The 19,422-nt window shown below is 41.4% G+C and overlaps 1 protein-coding gene across 3 annotated transcripts in view; it reads right to left on the reverse strand.

Moving 5' to 3' along the window:
* The window catches only part of SPIDR (scaffold protein involved in DNA repair), a 333,236-nt gene that overhangs the window by 109,716 nt on the left and 204,098 nt on the right, over positions 1-19,422 (reverse strand). For all 3 annotated transcript variants that reach the window (XM_075125247.1, XM_048840608.2, XM_048840607.2), the window contains 2 exons: positions 4,531-4,741; positions 1,877-2,151 (listed from right to left, as the gene is read on the reverse strand). In XM_075125247.1, coding sequence (XP_074981348.1) covers positions 1,877-2,151; positions 4,531-4,741 — 486 coding nt within the window. The remainder of the gene's footprint in view (positions 1-1,876; positions 2,152-4,530; positions 4,742-19,422) is intronic.

The following is a 19,422-nucleotide window of genomic DNA, read 5'->3' on the forward strand; positions in this document are numbered from 1 at the left end:
AAGACTATCTGGAATTGTGTTCATGGGTGCATTTTTTGTTTGTTTGTTTAAACACAAACTGAAAAGGAGGGGAGGAAGTTAGGATTTTAGATCATAATCAAGCTAAATTATGGAGTGATAATAGTCACTTCATCGTTAAAATTGCAAATGGTTTTCCATCAGAAGCCCAATTTCAGCCCCTTCTTTAAAATCTATGAAGAGAAAAACATTGGCAGGCTGTTTTTTGGCCAAAACAGAATTTTTCTACCATTTTTCTGTAATAGTGGACAGAAAGTTGCATCCATTTAACACAGCTTTTAAACTGGCTTAAGCTAAACCTGTGAAACTTGAGAGTATGGACGAGCCCCAAGAACACTGGAAGACTGATGATCCTGTTGAGGTTTGCTGAATGGCTGATGATCCAGTTTTAGTTCTGTGGGAAAAAACAAGCCTCGTAAGGCTTGTGGTGAAAGATTAGGGATTGGCTGGCCTCTGTAGAGCATCATAAGGCTCGCAGAGAAATGAGGGTTGAGGAACTTCGATGAGTTTTTGAGGCTAGCGGAGTGCTCACAAGCCTTCCATCGCCTACAGGGGTGTGATTGAAAGTATCCCCAGTGAGGGCCCTAAGGCATAAAGGGTCCCTCATGAGTCTCCTTAGTCTCCCCAGGGGGTCTGAGGCACTTATCCATGTATAGCCTCACCCTTATATAGCTCCAAAATTCTGCAGGGTCTTCCTAAGGTCTTGAAAGGCATATACATTCAAAACTCTGATACGTGCCTGTAACCTTAGCTTAACCTTAATAAAGCTTTTTGTAGGAGAACAAAATTTAATGCATTTGCTGTATAAAGTTTCAATTCAATGTGATTTGAAAGTGCTAAGATATGAAATCCACTCCCCCAAAATGGGATTTAATAAAAATCATGGTGGTCATAACCACAGACACACTCATTTTATTTCATTCTTTTGCAATTCTGCTTTGCATTTTTAGGGTCAAAACAACGAGAACAAAAAGTTGCAACAGTGGCCAGTATTGCTGGCATCAAGATGGAACTGCATCTGGCATGTCTTCTGCACTGGAAAAGTGAGATCCCACTGTGACTCTCCTACACTGCAGACACTAACAACATTCCATTTGCAGGACGTAAAGGAAGAAACAGAAAAGGTTGAAAATGCTGGTCTAAGCCTCTAGATGTTGCAGGCCTTGGGTACACTGGAGATTTTTGCACGGATCCTGATGTAACTGTGCAGTACAAATCATTTTTCACACTGGTGCACTAGGGGTGAAATGCTGGTCCCACTGAAGTCAATGGAAGTTTTGCTACTGACTTCAGTGAGGCCAGACTTCACCAGAGGGTTGTACTGGTGCAGCTAAATCAGTGTAAAATCCGCCTTTTAGACAAGCCCTCAGTTTCTCCACTTCTAAAATAAAACTAATTTTTCTTTCCTATTTCATAAGGGTGTTATAAGAGGATCAATTAATTATTTGTCAAGTGCTTTAAAGATTGAAATAGTTAGGTAACTGTTAGGTAACAGAATTAGTAGCTGTACAGTGCAACTCATGTAATAATATAAGACAGGCACATAATCATCACCTATTTTAAAATTATCATCCAGTTACTCATTTTTCAACTTTCTGCCAGTAGTTCTTGGTGCAGCACAGGAATCTTAGGCAAGAGGTCAGGCCATCCCCTCCCTCAGGTAACATCAGTGGTGCTCTGCACCTGTGCCTATTAGGGAGGTGTAATATTATTACAACTAGATCACTAGGTCTTGCTCAATATATTTAGCCAGTGTTAGCTGAGGGCATCAGAATGCCAGACCCAACTTCCCCTCCCTGTTTTATGTCCCTGATATTATAATCCCAACAGACCAGTTTGCAAGTGTTTTATTACTCACCTAATATTTGGCAGATCTGAATTTAAGATTGGTGTTGCATAACGAATTGGGTTATTTCCTTGAAGCTGACATCTGAAACCCTCTCTTGCAGGTAGATAATATACCCTTTGGACAACCACTTGTACCTGCACTTCCTTCCACCCCGCTGCTCCCTGGCTTTCCACCACTTCTAGGAGAGAGTCATTCGGGGCACTGAGTGCAAAGGGATGTAGTTTGGACTCAGGGTTGCTGTTAGTCTGTACAGTCTTTGGTGTAATCATATTGGTACAAGCAACCTGGTAAAGACAAAGCCATAAACTAAATTACTTTATGGACTATGAAACCATGCAGTGACGCAAAGTAAAATTCAACAAAGATTCATTATAGAAAAGCATCACAAGATTATTTTCAAAGTATTTAGTATATATAAACTATAATTTACACACATGGCCAGCTTTTATCTAAGATTTTAAATAAAGGCACAAGAAACCCTACAGTTCAGCACACAGTGGTCTCCTGTGTATAAATGTTACCTTGGATTAAACAAATTCAGTTCATGTAAGACAAAGGTGACAGTAGGGGGAAGAAAGAATTGGCATTAGTATGTATCACCATTTTATGTTTTACTTAATTCTTGGTAGTTCTAACTATTACTTCCTTTTAAATTGTAGCATTAGCCTTCAAAATTGACTCTACAACTTCTAAATTGAGGGAAAATATAAGGGTGCATAGTTTTATGAAGCAATAATCCAGCTCTCAAATTGATGAACTACAATGTCAAAGGAACCAGATTAATGAGGAGGAAAACAGGAACCCTAATCTATTTCCCTATCTATTTCCATTCTTTCACTACACCTGAAAAAAGTAAGGTTTCAGAGTAGCAGCTGTGTTAGTCTGTATTCACAAAAAGAGAAGGAGTACTAGTGGCACCTTAGAGACTAACCAATTTATTTGAGCATAAGATGCATCCGATGAAGTGAGCTGTAGCTCACGAAAGCTTATGCTCAAATAATTGGTTAGTCTCTAAGGTGCCACTAGTACTCCTTTTCTTTTTGAAAAAAGTAAGTTTATTTTGGAATAAAAATTGTTGTTGCCCTCCATCTCCCCTCTGCCATCCTTATTCTAAACCCCATTTTCAGTACTCTTTTAGAAAAACGCTACAAAAAATTAATCCCTACTAGCTGTCACTCGCTAGCATGAATGGATTTGTCCTGATACCATTCAAATTAATGCTGAACTCCCTTTGACATCAGTAGGACCAGGATTGTCTCCAAGAACATAGTGCAATTCAAAGGGCACTTGTTACCAGAAAGGGCTCATGGCCACTTAGGCTATCTCTACACTGGCAACTGAACGACAAATCTTTTCTCTTTCAGAGGTGTTATAAAAACGCCGCTCATTGGGGGTGGAAGTATTTTGTTGACAGGAGAGCTGACAAACAGCAGCTACACGGTGTGCCTTTTAGCGACACAACTGTGGTGACACAGCCCTGTCGCTAAAAGCTGCATAGTGTAGACTTAGCTGAGTCCTTGCTCATTCTGAATTTTTGCACTGATGTAGCTAAATCAAAGTACTTGCAACCAATACAAACTCCACTGTAGATGCACGGCATCAGTGTATAAAGATATTTGCACCTCTCAGAGAAGCTACGCTGATACAAAAATACCCCATGTAAACAAGGTCAAAGCTGTAAGTTTTTTAGCTGAAATTTCAAAGGAAGTGTTTTTGGTTTTTTAGAAGTTTGTTTGTTGGGTTTGGTTTTGCAAAAACAAGAAGTTTGTTTGTTGGGTTTGGTTTTGCAAAAACAAAACCAAGGATGGTTTGGATACAGGCCCCATTTTTTCTGAACCTTCCAAAGTGTAGGAGTGTGAGTAAATTATTCTGGATTTGGCACATTAGTAGTGGAAATTGGTTAAAAATGTGAAGTCAGATTAGGGTTTGATTTGATATATCTAACCTTTTCATTCCCAGGCCTAAAAAGAGGTGTCAGATATGATGGGAATGGTGAGCTTTGCAAGGGAGTCATCTGAAACTCTGGCCAAGATTTTCAAAAGTGACAAGTTATTTTCGGTGCCTCCATTTTTGGGTGTCCAACAAAATACCTTAAAGGGGTCTGGATTTTCAGACAGTGCTAAACATTCACTCTCTATCAACCAGGCCTCTTTAAAGTGTCTTAAGTTGGGCATCCAAAGTTGAAGCCCCACAACCACTAGTCATTTTTTAAATCTTGACCTTATTTCTATTAAAGGCAATCGTTGGTGTTTTAAAGAAAGGATGCAAGAGGAAGGGGAAGAAGGCTCAAAGATGGGATTATAGAAAGGAAACATCAAAGTTTATTAAGAAAATAGTAATTATTTAAAATGAGATTGGGTACTGAGCTACAAAGAATAAGAGTGAATCAATGAAAACTTAAGCTGTGATACGTCACCAATATTACTCAGCACAGTAGCGAGCCACAACAAAATAATCTCACAGCAGTTCAGCATTTGGCTGGCCAAAAGTCTCTACTTGTAAAATATTATTAAAACAAACAGCACATAATATTATTCAGTTTTGGCTAAATAAGAGGGCAAGAGAGCACAATATTTCACTATTTCTGTTTTTGTTATGATTTCCAAACATCTGGCCACCAAATTATTAAAAAAGTGCTAAACTTCAAACAAAATGAACCATACCTGATTAAATGCAGATTCCTGGGGCAGATTGTCTCTGAGGTCATTTAATCTGAATATTTGTGCCAAAGATACACTATTCCTTCTAATATGCAACTTCTCTGGACAACGTGTCCTATCTTTCACTTCTGCATGATCTTTGAGAAGAACCTTCTGACTAAAATATGTATTCATGATAACAGGGACATTTTCATTATGGAGAAGGAGCTTTTGCCTAGAAAAAAGGAGTAAGAATCAAATATTAAATTATTTTTAAAAAATTGTGTCACCATTAACCCTATTTTAAAAAAACTTCTTCCATGTGTCTTTCTTCCTCTTTTTGTGTGTGTCTGTCTCTCTCTTGTGCTTTTACTGAGATATACTGCACAGTATTTTGACTCAAATATATTTTCTTCCTGCTTGTTGTTATTGCTCTTGTAAACCTTCATTCTCAACCCTACCCCTGATCACTAGCATTTTGGCTCCTCTTGCTATAGTACATCTCCAAACGGTTTCACATATAACAATTTTTCTGCTAATTGACTGAGGTAGCAGTTGAAAAAAATCTATAACCTCAGTTTTCAGAGTAGCAGTAATTCAATACCAAACATGTTCTGATGTTGATATTTGCTCTGACACACACATGTCATAGTCTTATGTTTTGAGATGGATATTTTTGTACTCAAAGAATGCAAGTCTATTGAAGTCAGTTAACAAAAACAACGACTAATTTAATTTTCTAGTGCTTGTCAAAAAAAAAGAAATCAATTCAGTGCGTTTATTGAAAGCTATGTTTTTTCCCAATTAGATTAGTATCACTTGGGAGTAAAACAAGGCCTCCTTCTTGGCAGCAAAGATGCAGCTGACCCGGGTTCAGAAGCAACCTCAGGACTCTAGTTCCCCAGGCTGCTGCAGAACAGTTGTGTTTTGTTTGCTTCATATCCTTGTCTTCACATCTGGGATTAAGTACTACAGCACTATGGCAAAAATAAAACAAGGTGAATAATTCCTCAAAAATATTTGTTTCATATTATCATAGATACTGTTTCATTCCACCTCCCCAGACTTCTTAATTTGTTCTTTCTATTCATTACCCAGGGTGAGAAACTCTACAGCTCACTCATACAGGAACTGAATGGCCATGATAAATTAGACGGTGATTGGATCATCACTCTACATTCACTCTTCCATATAACAGGACATGCTTTCTTTTTAAACAATGCCAGCAGCTTGGGTACATGGAATCTACAGGGTGTGTATCGATGAGTTTGACTCGATTTCCTTTGCAGATGGAATGGGAAAATATGGCTATTCAGCTTGTATCCAGTAGGGTCGCTTGCACTCAGTATTAAGAAAACAATTCAGAAATAAAAATAGAAATCTACACTGCATGCAATAAAACATAAAAATTATATTATAATAAAATAGTGCACTATCAAATAAAATAGTAACTATTATTATTAATAAGGTTTCTACTTATGCATCCTCCTCTTTATGACTACGGTGGAAAGTTAAAATTTATCAGGGAAATGGTCCTCAGATAGAACAAAGGGGAAAAGAGCAGTCTTGCGGTTAAAGTATTGGTCTAGAATTCAGGAAATCTGGATTCAATTCCCAGCTCTGCATGACCCTCAGCAAGTCATGCAAATACTCTTTGAAAAGGGTATAGTACCTAATTGACAGGGATGTTGTGAAGATAAATCCACAAATGTGTAGAGAGAGCACAGCTACTTTGGGTGGGAGGGCACACAGAAATAAGATAAATGTGCTTCAGAGTGTTCCAAAATTGGTTTTGATTTGCCCATGTTGAGCGTCTTTCGTACTACTACTTAATGCATACACGTTGCCAATGACCCACTTGTTCAGCACTTTTCAAATGAGCAGTTGGAGAGGAGACAGTCTGTGATGTGTGTGTTCACTGAATTAGAGAGGTCTTCGTAAGATATTCCAAGATGTGTCCAGTAGGAACTTGCCTCATTCAGATGTCCTAGCTTTAATAATCCAAAATGCTGAAAAGCTGATATGCCCAACTCATGAAGATTTTAATAATTCGAAGTACAAACTCAATGAGACAGAATTTCACAGGAACTCTTGTCTCATGGAGTAAGGTGCACGCTGAATAAGGTGGGGGGTGATCAGAAGCCTTTACTAAATTCATTATTCATCTCACATGGGACAGGGCATTGCCTCATTCACTGCGTCAATTGTACAAAAATGACTTTAATGGGTGCATCTGGTACAACCAATGTAGTTTGTTGTAATTAGGATGAACAGATAGATATCTGGCTGTAGAAAAAAATGGATGATGTCATATTGTGACAAATACATTAAAGACTTGTTCATAAAGCACTCACAGAAAGGGGTGAAATTAAGGTATCACATTCAACTCTCTCTTTGGCATGCCCTGATTCTGGCATACTTAGTTGCACAACTTTACAGAGGCTTCTTAAATGGAGTTGCTTTACACACACACACACTTTAAAAAACATGCCTTATTTTGTTAGTCACTTTTACTTCTCCTGAGTTATTTACACTGCTCTGCTGATTTATTAACAGAATACAATACTTATTGTTCAAAGGGCACAATCATTAAAATGTGCTTTAACTTTTTGAAATTAGCTCCACTTTGACTTAATATTTCTTATGCCTGGTAAATCTGAAGAAAAATAATAGATAATAGATTACATTTCCAAACCACTGTGCAAACACTAATATATCTTTGCAACATCTCTGTGAACTGAATCGCATTATTACTCCCATTTTACAGCTGAAAATCCAAGAGGTGAGATGATCTGCAGAAATCCCACAAAGAAAAAAATGTACAGTAGGATAAAAAGGTGTGTCTTTAAAATGTAATAGTTAACATGCAATGGATTTTAAAACAGGATAGCTGTAATTTTTTTAAAAACACATCTTTTGTCTTACTAGTTTAGACAAGGCCATAGAGAGGCTGAGCCAGAACGAGAATTAGAACTCAGTAATCCCAAACTCATAGCCTCTTGCTTAGTTCTCAAACCTACTTTGTCTCACTTGAAAATCCAGTTAGTTACGTTTTTACTTTTGTTTTGTTTTTTAGTATCCACTTATGGTTATTGTGTAAAGAAAAAAATTAGCCATACTGAACATACTCATAAAGGCATTAAACTTGGCATGTGCAGGACAAATGAAAATACACCTCTACCCCGATATAACGCGGTTCTTGGGAGCCAAAAAATCTTACTGCGTTATAGGTGAAACTGCGTTATATCAAACTTGTTTTGGCCTCAAGCATTTCCGTTATTAATAGTCACTTCCCGCCCCCTGACTGACCCTTCAGAACCCCCGACCCATTCAACCCCTCAGCTCCTTGTCCCCTGACTACCCCCTCCAGAGACCCTCCGCCCCTAACCACCCCTCCCAAGACCCTACCTCCTATCTAAGCCTCCCTGCTCCTTGTCCCCTGACCCCCCACCCCCAGAGACCTCCCCATCCCTAATCACCCTCAGGACCCCACCCCCTACCCAACCCCCCTGCTCCCTGTCACTTGACTGCCCCGACCCCTATTCACACCCCTGCCCCCTGACAGGCCCCCCAGGACTCCCACGCCCTATCCAATGCCCCCGTTCCCCGACTGCTCTGCCCCCAGAACCTCCAAACCATCCAACCCCCCCTGCTCCCCCCTGAGATCCTCTGCCCTTTATCCAACCCCTTGGCCCCGGCCCGGCACCCTTAACACGCCGCTCAGAGCAGTGTGTCGGAGCCAGACACGCTGATCCCCCAGAGCGCTGCTTTACCTCGTTATATCCGAATGTGCGTTATATCGGGTCACGTTATATCGGGGTAAAGGTGTATTGCACATGCACAAGAAGGCCAAATTACATTAGGTGTAGGATTTCTTGACTTTTGTACATGTAAGAACTCAACCATACAATTCTTGCCATAGCAGTAACATTTACTTTATTCAATAATTTCCCTATTTTGTTTTACTCCTGAGGGCATTCTGCACCAAAAAAATTAAAAATTCTGCACACAATATTTTAAAATTCTGCAAGTTTTATTTGTCAATAAATAAATGTAGAGGCTCCAGCATGGCAGTGGGGAGCATAGGTCACTGGCTGCACAAAGATGGGAGATCACCCTGCAGCCTCCCCACCCTGGGGACACAGATTCAGTGGTAAGGCTGCACCCAAGCCTGACACAGCACAAGGCCTGGGCCTGCCCCAGAAACATCCTGGGGGTCCTGCCAGGTGTGGGGCAGGCAGGCTCAAACAGGCAGGATCCAAGTGTAGAGGGGCTCAGTCTCGGGGGGATCCAGGTGTGGGATGAGAGGATTCTGTGTGGGACAATCTGGGTGCAGGCAGCTCAGTGCGGGGTCTAGGTATGGGGGGATCTGGATGCACAGAGGCTCATTGCGGGGTGCAGGAGGTCTGGATACAGCGGGCTCCTGATGCAGGGAATGAGATTCAGTGGGGTGGGGTTTGGGTTTGGGTATGGAGGGCTAGGGGGGTTCTGGGTGTACGGGGTGAGGCTTGGTCTGGGGTGTCTGGATATAGGAGGTCCAGATGCACTGGGGTTGGGCGGATGGGAAAGCAGCTCCCCTTACAGTGACCCCTCCCCCCGCAGCTGAGGAGCAATGGGGGCAGGCAGCAGGGGAGGATGCTGAGCTTCTGCAGCTGGGGGAGGTTTCTGGGGGTGGGTTTGACACAGCCCCAGCCACTCCTTGCTGGGGTAGAGGAAGTTCCGTTCTCTCCTGCCTCCAGCCCAGCTGGAACTAGCAGCTGATCCCAGCTCAGGGTAGGAGCCACTGTCTGGGGTGTCCCCAACCCTTCAGTGATTTACCTCTCTGCCGGCTGCTCCGGGTGTCTGAAATTATGTACCTGCACAGCTAGGGAGTGGTGCGTGACTGCTCTTGCAGCTTCCCTTTGCTTCCCTGTGAGAAAGTCATTTTTCTGCAGGGAAGCAAAGAAATCTGCGGGGGATATGAAATCTGCACACACACAGTAGTATCCTTTTCAAAAAGACTGAATTTTTTAGAAGGTATACATTTAAAATAATCTTTCATCTTAAAATTAGTTATAAATAGGATCCATTTAAAAAAAATCTGACTGTGAGCACTCAGAAGTGCCGATTTGACAACATTAGAGACTGAATTCCTCTATTTATCAACAGAAAGTAACAGCACAGAAAGCAACTGCAAGCTTCATCACAATGCCCTACTACCATCCCTGAACTCTGACCTAGAAGGATGTCTAGTAGCCAAGTAGCTGAGTCTCTACAGACATTCAGTCCTTAAACTCTTGACTGAGATAGCCAACAATGGTGACAATCAATGAGATTATGATGGTAACTCATTTTAGGTACTCATGGCCACCACATAGTTGTCTTCTGGTAATAACTTTTGGCATTACTGATCTGGTCTGTGTTCAAATTGGTGACCTACATATGAATGACTATTTTCCACCACAAATTTGATGAGCTATCTAGCTCCCAGATTTTATACACACAGGCAGTTATTGTACCATGCATCCTCATATATACAGTTTCAAATATATTGTATATTACATATATTTGAAAATGAACATGCTAATGATGCATAGTAATTTTATCCCTACTTTAGTTTAATAAGACAACTGTGATCCGATCAGTTTTATAGATCTATGGGGATAAAAATGCATTACCTTTTTACTTTCTGAAAGAAAGAATATCCACAATTTGTCAAGAACCTCAAAACAATTAATTCCATAGCTATACTTGAACACACACCCCATAAGAGGATTCTAGAATCTACTTTCCTGACACTGCTGTGTTCAGAACACAAGTAAACAGGAAACATGTTAAACCCAGGTCTTTGTTACGTCACCAATGTCAGAAGAACACTTGCTTGATCTAGCCATCTCATGCTCTAAAAACACTGACGTGGGTAGCAAACCATTCTCAGGAAGGCTGAGGTTTATGGTTTTGTTTTTATTTTCCTACAGCACAGAAATCTGATCAGCTTTTTATTAAGGTTGATAGGCTTCACTTACACACATTACTTGAATGGTGTTGTTTTGCTACATCTATGCCTTCCATCCTCTGATTACTTTCATTTCCACTAACAGTTCATTCATCTTTCATAAAAGCATTAGATGAGTGATGTCATAAATTAAGAATATGCCTGCATTTCCATAAGAAAATCTATTTTCAGGTATAAAAGTAGTTCATTCCCTACCTATAACATTTACTTACTGAATATATATATCTTAATGGATTTATTTTTTATTGGATATGTATACCTGCATGGAGGCCTGGTGGTTACTCCCACACTCTATACTGAACCAGCAGTCATCTTTCATATGAGGTCAGGTGCACAGCTAGGCAACTCTCTCTAGAAGAGACAAGCATGTTCCCAGCGGCGCTGATGTGAAATTTTTCTTGACCAATTGAAAATTGAGGGTTTTGTGACCTAAGATGGGCATGGGCCCACTTCTGTTTTCAGGTATCAGGACATACCTAGAATAAAATCTCTTTTCAGGAAGTGATGCTGCAACCGGAATTATTAAACTCAAGTGAATTCTCAAAGCTGGCAAGTTGGATCAATATCTCTGGGCTTTACATCCCCACTGTATAACACTGAGAGCCCTCCCTTATTAATAGAAGCAATCAGTGAAAAACACCCCTCATCTCCTTTTGACAGGGAAGGTGCTCTGAGGTGATATAGGCAAACTAAATATTTGCTTCAAAATCTTTTAAAAATCTGCAGAATTTTGCTTCGTGTGTGAATGGGGCTTGGAATCCTTCTGCTTCAGCCGATAGGGAGGCTGAACAATCCAACTTTAAGTGCAGTGGGCACCTAAGAATCTGGACCTAGAAGCTTCCTTTGATCAGATTTACCATGAGGTTTTGGGTATATGTCTGCATTTCCTAGTAGGCTCTGGAGCAGCTCCATTCCTTTTTTTCTGACACAGCCCATAGGATACTGCTGAGTGATCTCTGTACTGAGGGCTCTTCTCATGATGGCTCTCCTAGAGTGCTGTCTTCTGCAGTCCCAATTCTTACACATGCTTACACATGCTGAGATGTACCTTACTCCACATGAAGGTCTACTGAGTTTTCATTCTGAGTAAGGATGGCAGAATCAGACCCACAGAGAGCAACTCAACAAACTTTCCTCCCAAACTTAAAAATAATCTCTCACATTTTTTTAAAGAGGAAAGAAAACTAATTTTTAAGATTTCCAACAATCTTAACAGATGTAATGTAATATGAAGCATTTCCTAGACTATGACAGACTCTCTTCCAATTTTCTTCTCTCTCTTTTTAAATTAGGAAAAATCAATGCTTTAACAATGCTTTCATTAGGTTTAAACTGTTACTTTCATATAGTGAGAAAAAATGCTACCCCAAACAATCACTTATATAGAAACTGAATGTATAGAAAAAAGAGCTCATGTACCCTAAGATAAATGTCTGTAGTGAACTTTAAACATCTTCTTTACTCCGCAAAGTGTATTTAAAACTTGTGCTGTCAGTGTTCTACTTACCCACAAGTGCCTGTAAAATTTAAATTAATGTAGATCAACTTGACCAAAGAACATTCTAAGGTACTTTGTAATGATCTGGAGCAGAGGCTTTGAATTTTTGTAGTATGGACCACCGTTAGAGCGAGTATATCTTGCAGATCACCTTTTTCCTCATTTGTGATCCCACAGAGCACCTGTGCTAACATCCCTCTGAGAACTACAGTAACTGCTTACATGGACAATATTAATTATTTCATTTTTATCTGTTCCATTAGCAGCTCCAGCCCCCAAGGGTATCTCCCCTGTACGTAAGAGTGGCTGCTACTGAAGATAGATGCAGGAGACCTGCCAGGTCTCTGTAGATCACCAGCAAATGCTCTATTGGTTTGAAAATCACTTACAGGATGGCCCTGAAGCACACAACAAGCAAGTGGCTAAAATTTCAACACAGACCAGGGGTTTGAATCCTGCTCTCAGATACTGAGAAGGTTCATATTGTGACATGTCTTGTATAACCCAGTTCTGTGCTTGCATTGTATGTAGCCTCACACTCAGTCAGAGACAGGTTTAGAATCTATGGCCGCACTTAACTAACAAACCACAAACATCCCCAGAGCCATGCTGACATCAAACCACGATGCTTCATTGGTTCATGAACTTAAGATGACATTTTGTCATATTTGTTTTATAAAATACATTTTCATTACACATTGTGCAAGGGCCTAAAGAATTTTGACAAGCGTATTGTATTGATCGAATTAATAAGTTCATCAATATGTTTTAGTAAATAGAAGTTGAAGTTATTAAACAAACAAACAAGACATGTTAATTTCAAGTCCATTCAAAACTTTGAAGGGGGAAGAAAATTCAGTATTTGTCAAATGGAATTGTATTTGTTTACACAGAGTAAAAATCTGACAGGCATTTATGTGGGAACCCAGGAGCAAGGGGGAAAATGCAAGTAGCCTTCCCACTTACATGCCTCATAAAAAGATCCATCTCTATACCTAGTGAGGTACAGTCACTGCCAGGGATACACTTTGCCCCCAAAAGATTAAAGGGGCAGGGACTCTTTGCTTCTTAACTGGGCCGTGTGTGGTTTGCCCAGTGTAGCTCATGATGATTTACATCAAGCCCGAACGTCTGGGCACACATATAGAAACTGAAAACAAACAAACTGACTCAAAAACACATTAATCCCTACCAGTACCCCACCAATGATAGTAAATTCCCTCCCAATTCCTAGCCCAAATCAACTAGCCAGTTGGAACAGATTCATTCATCTTGCACTATTAGGGTTGCCAACTTTCTGATTACAGAAAACCAAACATCCTTGTCCCACCCCTGCCCCTTTCCTGAGGCCCCGCCCCCGCTAACTCCACCCTCCCCTTCATCGCTCACTAGGGTGACCAGATGTCCCGATTTTATAGGGACAGTCCCGATTTTTGGGTCTTTTTCTTATATATGCTCCTATTACTCCCCACCCCCTGTCCTGATTTTTCACATTTGCTGTCTGGTCACCCTATCGCTCTCTGTCCCCAACCCTCGCTCACTTGTTCATTTTCACCGGGTTGGGGCAGTGCGTTGGGATGGGGCTAGGGAGAGGGCTCCGGGGTGAAATGGGGAAGAAGGGCTTGGGGTGCAGGAGGAGATTCTGGCCTGGGGGATGGAACTGAGGGATTCAAAGTGTGAGAGGGGGCTCCGGGCTGGGGCAGACAGTTGGGGTGTAGGAGGGAGAACGAGCTCTGGGCTGGGGTTCAGGCTCTAGGGTGGGGCCAGAAATGAGGGCTTCAGGAGGCAGGAGGGGGCTTTGGGCTGGGGCAGGGGATTGGGGTGCAGGGAGGGATAAGGGCTTCAGCAGGGGGTGCAGGCTATGGGGTGGAGTTGGGGATGAGGGGTTTGGGGTGCAGGAGGGGGCACCGGGCTGGGTCCGAGGGGTTCACAGTGCAGGAGGGGGCTCAGAACTGGGGAAGGGGGTTGGGATATGGGAGGGGGTTCTGAGCTGGGTCACGGGTTGGGATGCGGGTGTGGGTGAGTGCTCTGGCTGGGGGTGAGGGCTCTGGGGTGTGCCTGAGGATGAGGGGTTTGGGGTGCAGGAGGGGGTTCCGGGCTGGGGCCAAAGGGTTCAGAGTGCGGGAAGGGGCTCAGGGCTGGGACAGGGGGTTAGGGTGCAGACTCAGGGCAGCGCAGACATCAGGCGGCTCCCAGAAGTGGCCGGCATGTCCCTCTGGTTCCTAGGCGCAAGTGCAGCCAGAAAGGGCTCCATGTACTGCCCCTGTCAACAGGTGCCACCCTCGCAGCTCCCTCTGGCTGTGAGTCCCACCCAATTGGAGCTGCAGAGCTGGTGCTCGGGGCTGTGCAGGTGCAGAGGGATATGCCAGCTGCTTTCAGGAGCCACTCAGAGCTGCGCAGGGAGCCTTCCAGGCCTGCACCAAATGGACTTTTAACAGCCCGGTCAGTGGTGCTAACCAGAGTCGCCAGGGTCTCTTTTCGACCGGGTGTTCCGGTAGAAAACCAGACACCTGGCAACCCTATGTACTATTCAAAGTTGCCATACTTGCTAACAAAAGGCTCAGTACTACCAATAGGTACATGAGTAACTTTATTCATGTGAGTAATCTCACTGCACTCGTGTCAGCCTCCAATTTGGACTTCTCACTCGAGTAAAATACTTTGCCATATAAGTGTTTGCAAGATCATTTCCAAATATCATTAGGAAAAATGATTTTCAAACATCTGAGACAGTAATACAAGCAACTATAAAAATTTCTTGCTACTACTCTTTTTAGCACTAAAATTATCCAACTCTCACAAAGTGACAGATTACTCCAGAGCACAACTCTTATGCTACCTCTACATTTTCCACCACTTGGGCTGTAAAGGCTTTTTCTTTTTTTAAAAAAGAAATAAAATACCAATTTAGACTAATATCCAAAATAATTTACATTAAACTTGCAATTCTGTATATAACCAGCCTCCAAAGAAATCAAACTGAAGTATTTCTGGTTAGCTGGCTCAGCACAGTATATGCAGATCAAAGGTTCTCTCCGATAATATTCCACCCATTTTCATATCCTTTGTACCAATTTACTATAGGTGCTGAACTTGCATTGGATGTATTGATGTAGTATGTTCCTATGTACACTATTTGTAGAACATGATGTGTTTTATGTAACTATACAATGGCAGTAGTTGTATTCCCTGATAAAACAATTTTTTTTCAAAATCTTGATTGCATCCAACATAAACAAAGAAACCACAGCTATTATTAACTGGTGTATTGTTTTAACACAAGCCATCACCATTTGTTCCTCCTCAACCCCAAATGAAGAGTGTCAACAGCAAATGAAATTAGTAAAAGGGTACAAGAAATATATCTTCTTTGGGGAATACAGCAACTTCTTTGGGGAAAGGAAATAGCCTTGCCCTTCTAAACAAGATTGTTTATGAACCTGAGAAAACATTCCAGACAGAAATTGCTCTACGCAAAGATAGAAAATTTATTTATTTTTATCATTTTACTAATTTCATAGTAAATATGTAGCACAAACCACAGGCTGTCCACAGCATTGCCCTTTGAAATGTGACACTTTCCATGCAACTAATTTTCAAACATTTTAAAGTTGCACTTTTCAAAGGGCGCTAATATGATGAGCCTGTAGTGAGCATTATGTACTACCATGTCAGACACCCAGGCCTAGTTGCCAGGCTTCATTCCTTGCAGTAGACAGCACACTGTGTTAGTCTTCGGTGAACCTTCTGGTTCACTTAGGAACGCCATGGATGGATTCCAAAGTGAATCTCATCCAACTCAGAGAAGATTGTCATAATTCAAGGCCTTGGTGGCAGGTGTAAGAGGATGAGAAAGTAGGTCTTAAGGCATCTAGAGACCACTGACTGACCTTCAAAGAGTGAGTGCTATTTAACAGTTTAGGGATAAAATCTGAATGACCTTAAATATGCCAAAGGAAGTTCCTCAAAATTATAGAGATCCATTTATTACAATAAATCTCAGCCTTCCAGCACCAAGAAATGAAATATATAAAAAACTCCACCATAGCAGCAGTTTCCTAAGATCTGCACAAAAACAATCTCTTGTTCTACTGTGCTAACACTTCTGAGGCAAAAAGAAAAGGAGTACTTGTGGCACCTTAGAGATTAACAAATTTATCTGAGCATAAGCTTTTGGGAGCTACAGCTCACTTCATCGGATACATGCAGTGGAAAATACAGTGGTGAGATTTTATATACACAGAGACCATGAAACAATGGGTGTTACCATAGACACTATAACGAGAGTGATCAGGTAAGGTGAGCTATTACCAGCAGGAGAGAAAAAAAAGCCTATTGTAGTGATAATAAAGGCGAGCCATTTCCAGCAGTTGACAAGAACATGTGAGGAACAGTGTGGGAGGGGAGGGGGGGGAATAAACATGGGGAAATAGTTTTAGTTTGTGTAATGACACATCCACTCCCAGTCTTTATTCAAGCCTAAGTTAATTATATCCAGTTTGCAAATTAATTCCAATTCAGCAGTCTCTAATTGGAGTCTGATTTTGAAGTTTTTTTGTTGAAGAATTGCAACTTTTAGGTCTGTAATCGAATGACCAGAGAGATTGAAGTGTTCTCCGACTGGTTTTTGAATGTTATAATTCTTGAAGTCTGATTTGTGTCCATTTATTCTTTTACGTAGAGACTGTCCAGTTTGGCCAATGTACATGTCAGAGGGGCATTGCTGGCACATGATGGCATATATCACATTGGTAGATGTGCAGGTGAACAAGCCTCTGATAGTGTGGCTGATATGATTAGGTCCTATGATGGTGTCCCCTGAATAGATATGTGGACACAGTTGGCGACGGGCTTTGCTGCAAGGATAGGCTCCTGGGTTAGTGGTTCTGTTGTGTGGTTTCTGGTGAGTATTTCCTTCAGGTCGGGGGGCTGTCTGTAAGCAAGGACTGGCCTGTCTCCCAAGATCTGTGAGAGTGATGGGTCGTCCTTCAGGATAGGTTGTAGATCCTTGATGATGCGTTGGAGAGGTTTTAGTTGGGGGCTGAAGGTGATGGCTAGTGGCATTCTGTTATTTTCTTTGTTGGGCCTGTCCTGTAGTAGGTAACTTCTGGGTATTCTTCTGGCTCTGTCAATCTGTTTCTTCACTTCAGCAGGTGGTAATTGTAGTTGTAAGAATGCTTGATCGAGATCTTGTAGGTGTTTGTCTCTGTCTGAGGGGTTGGAGCAAATGTGGTTGTATTGTAGAGCTTGGCCGTAGACAATGGATCAGGTGGTGTGGTCTGGATGAAAGCTGGAGGCATGTAGGTAAGTATAGCGGTCAGTAGGTTTCCGATATAGGGTGGTGTTTATGTGACCATCGCTTATTAGCACTGTAGTGTCCAGAAAGTGGATCTCTTGTATGGACTGGTCCAAGCTGAGGTTGATGGTGGGATGAAATTGTTGAAATCATGGTGGAATTCCTCAAGGGCTTCTTTTCCATGGGTCCAGATGATGAAGATGTCATCAATGTAGCGCAAGTAGAGTAGGCAGTTAACTAAGAATAATCTACTCAGGGCCTGTGTTGACATCATTCATGCACCTAGTGCACAAGTCAGTGAGGCTAGGTCCATCAGTGGCTATTAGCCAGCATGGGCAGGGATGCAAAACCATGCTCTGAAGTGTCCCTAAGCCTCTGTTTGCCAGGGGATGGATCACTTGGCAATAGGGGATGGATCACTTGATTACCTGTTCTGTTCATTCCCACTGAAATACCTGGCATTGGCCACTGTTGGAAGACAGGATACTGGGCTAGATGGACCATTGTTATGAGCTAGTATGGCCATTCTTATGTTCTTATTTCAAGTGGAATACAATAAAGTCATGTTAGCCTTAAATTATATTAAAAACACTGTGGGAGAATATGCCCAAAAGGAAAAGGACAACATTAGAAAGCGAAAAAGAGCAACTATGAAGGTGTTACAAACAATTGGGGGAGTGGGGGGGTCATAAATATCACCAGACTTTATCTTTAATAATCAGGATTTACGAGAGAATTCCAGTCTCTGTGTTTACACTACAACTCAATCTCTGACAAATTATCTATTAGATCATTTATTCAGAAGACTTATCCTACATGCTGTCAGTGCTAAAGTGCTCTCTGAAAGGATACATGCCTTCTGCACACCAAGAGCCCAGTTATGCAGTGGCTCCCTGTGCACTGTTGTACAGTGAGGAGTGGAGACAGAACAAGGAACTATATGGACCTATCAGTCACTCCTATTGTGATGGAAACAAAAGCAGAATGGCACCTATGAAGCTGCAATGACAACCATACAGCAGTTTCACTATCACAAAAGTGATGTGAGTGGCTTCCCCTCAGCCCCACTGGAGCTATCCAGTGTACAGACTGGCTGCTTGGGGCTGTGCATTAGAGCCAAGATCTGGGGCATAAGAGTTCATCTCTCTATTGTTCCAAGATATCTGTCTGGAGATTCAGAAAGTTAACACTATTTAAGTTGATTCCAGTGTGGATGATTATCTTCACAACTATAAGGAAGAGATTTTTTCTTTTAAATAAAAGTTAAAATTTTGCACAAACTGATGAGTAAGCCCTTCCTACAGTGACAACCTAAATATAATACCCAGAAACATAGGCCAACATAAACAGGCTGTCATATGTCCTATTTCTTAGGCAATGAAAGCTGTTCTTCTCAACTACAGCACTAAGCCAGTTTTCTTACATATATGAAAAGCCTTGGGAACACTTTAGGCGCATCTAAACTCACAAGTAGATGCACTGCTAACAAGACTTTATTTGGAAAGTCTCAAGAAGGCTTTCTGCAAAGGCATTGTTTCTTCCATACTTGTAATAAACCTTTTCCCCCTGTAGTTATTAGAGTATTCTTGCAAAACATATGTCCCATGCATTAAAGTAAACAGGGACATGCATCTATAGAATGTCATACGTATGTCAGGTGTATGTATCTCTCCACAATACAACAAACAATAAATAATATTTAACTAACAATTAAGATCATTAAAATGTTCAAATATCTGTTTAAGGCTCCAGAGTTTTGTTATTATGCTTACACGGAGGTACCAAAATTGCAAGTACTACCACCACTAATCTCAACATTTTCAGTGCAATATATAAAACCACTACTTGCAACAATACCAACAAACAACCACAAAACATGATTTAAAAAAGGATAATATATTTAAACTTACCTGAAAAATCTCCTTTATTTGAGTAATAAGGTCCACGGATCCATTATGTTTGGTTTTCAAGCACAGCTGCCAGTTGATGGCACAACCAGATATGCACATCGTCAGCTTAAGAAGAATGCCCCTCTCTCTAAAGGGCCCATGGGTGGAGACCACTTTCACTACTACTACTACTACTAAGTAGAAATTACTAATAAACTTCTCATGAAGAAAATTCTTG

This window comes from Caretta caretta, chromosome 2, assembly GCF_965140235.1.
Source record: "Caretta caretta isolate rCarCar2 chromosome 2, rCarCar1.hap1, whole genome shotgun sequence".
Classification (NCBI taxonomy): domain Eukaryota; kingdom Metazoa; phylum Chordata; order Testudines; family Cheloniidae; genus Caretta; species Caretta caretta.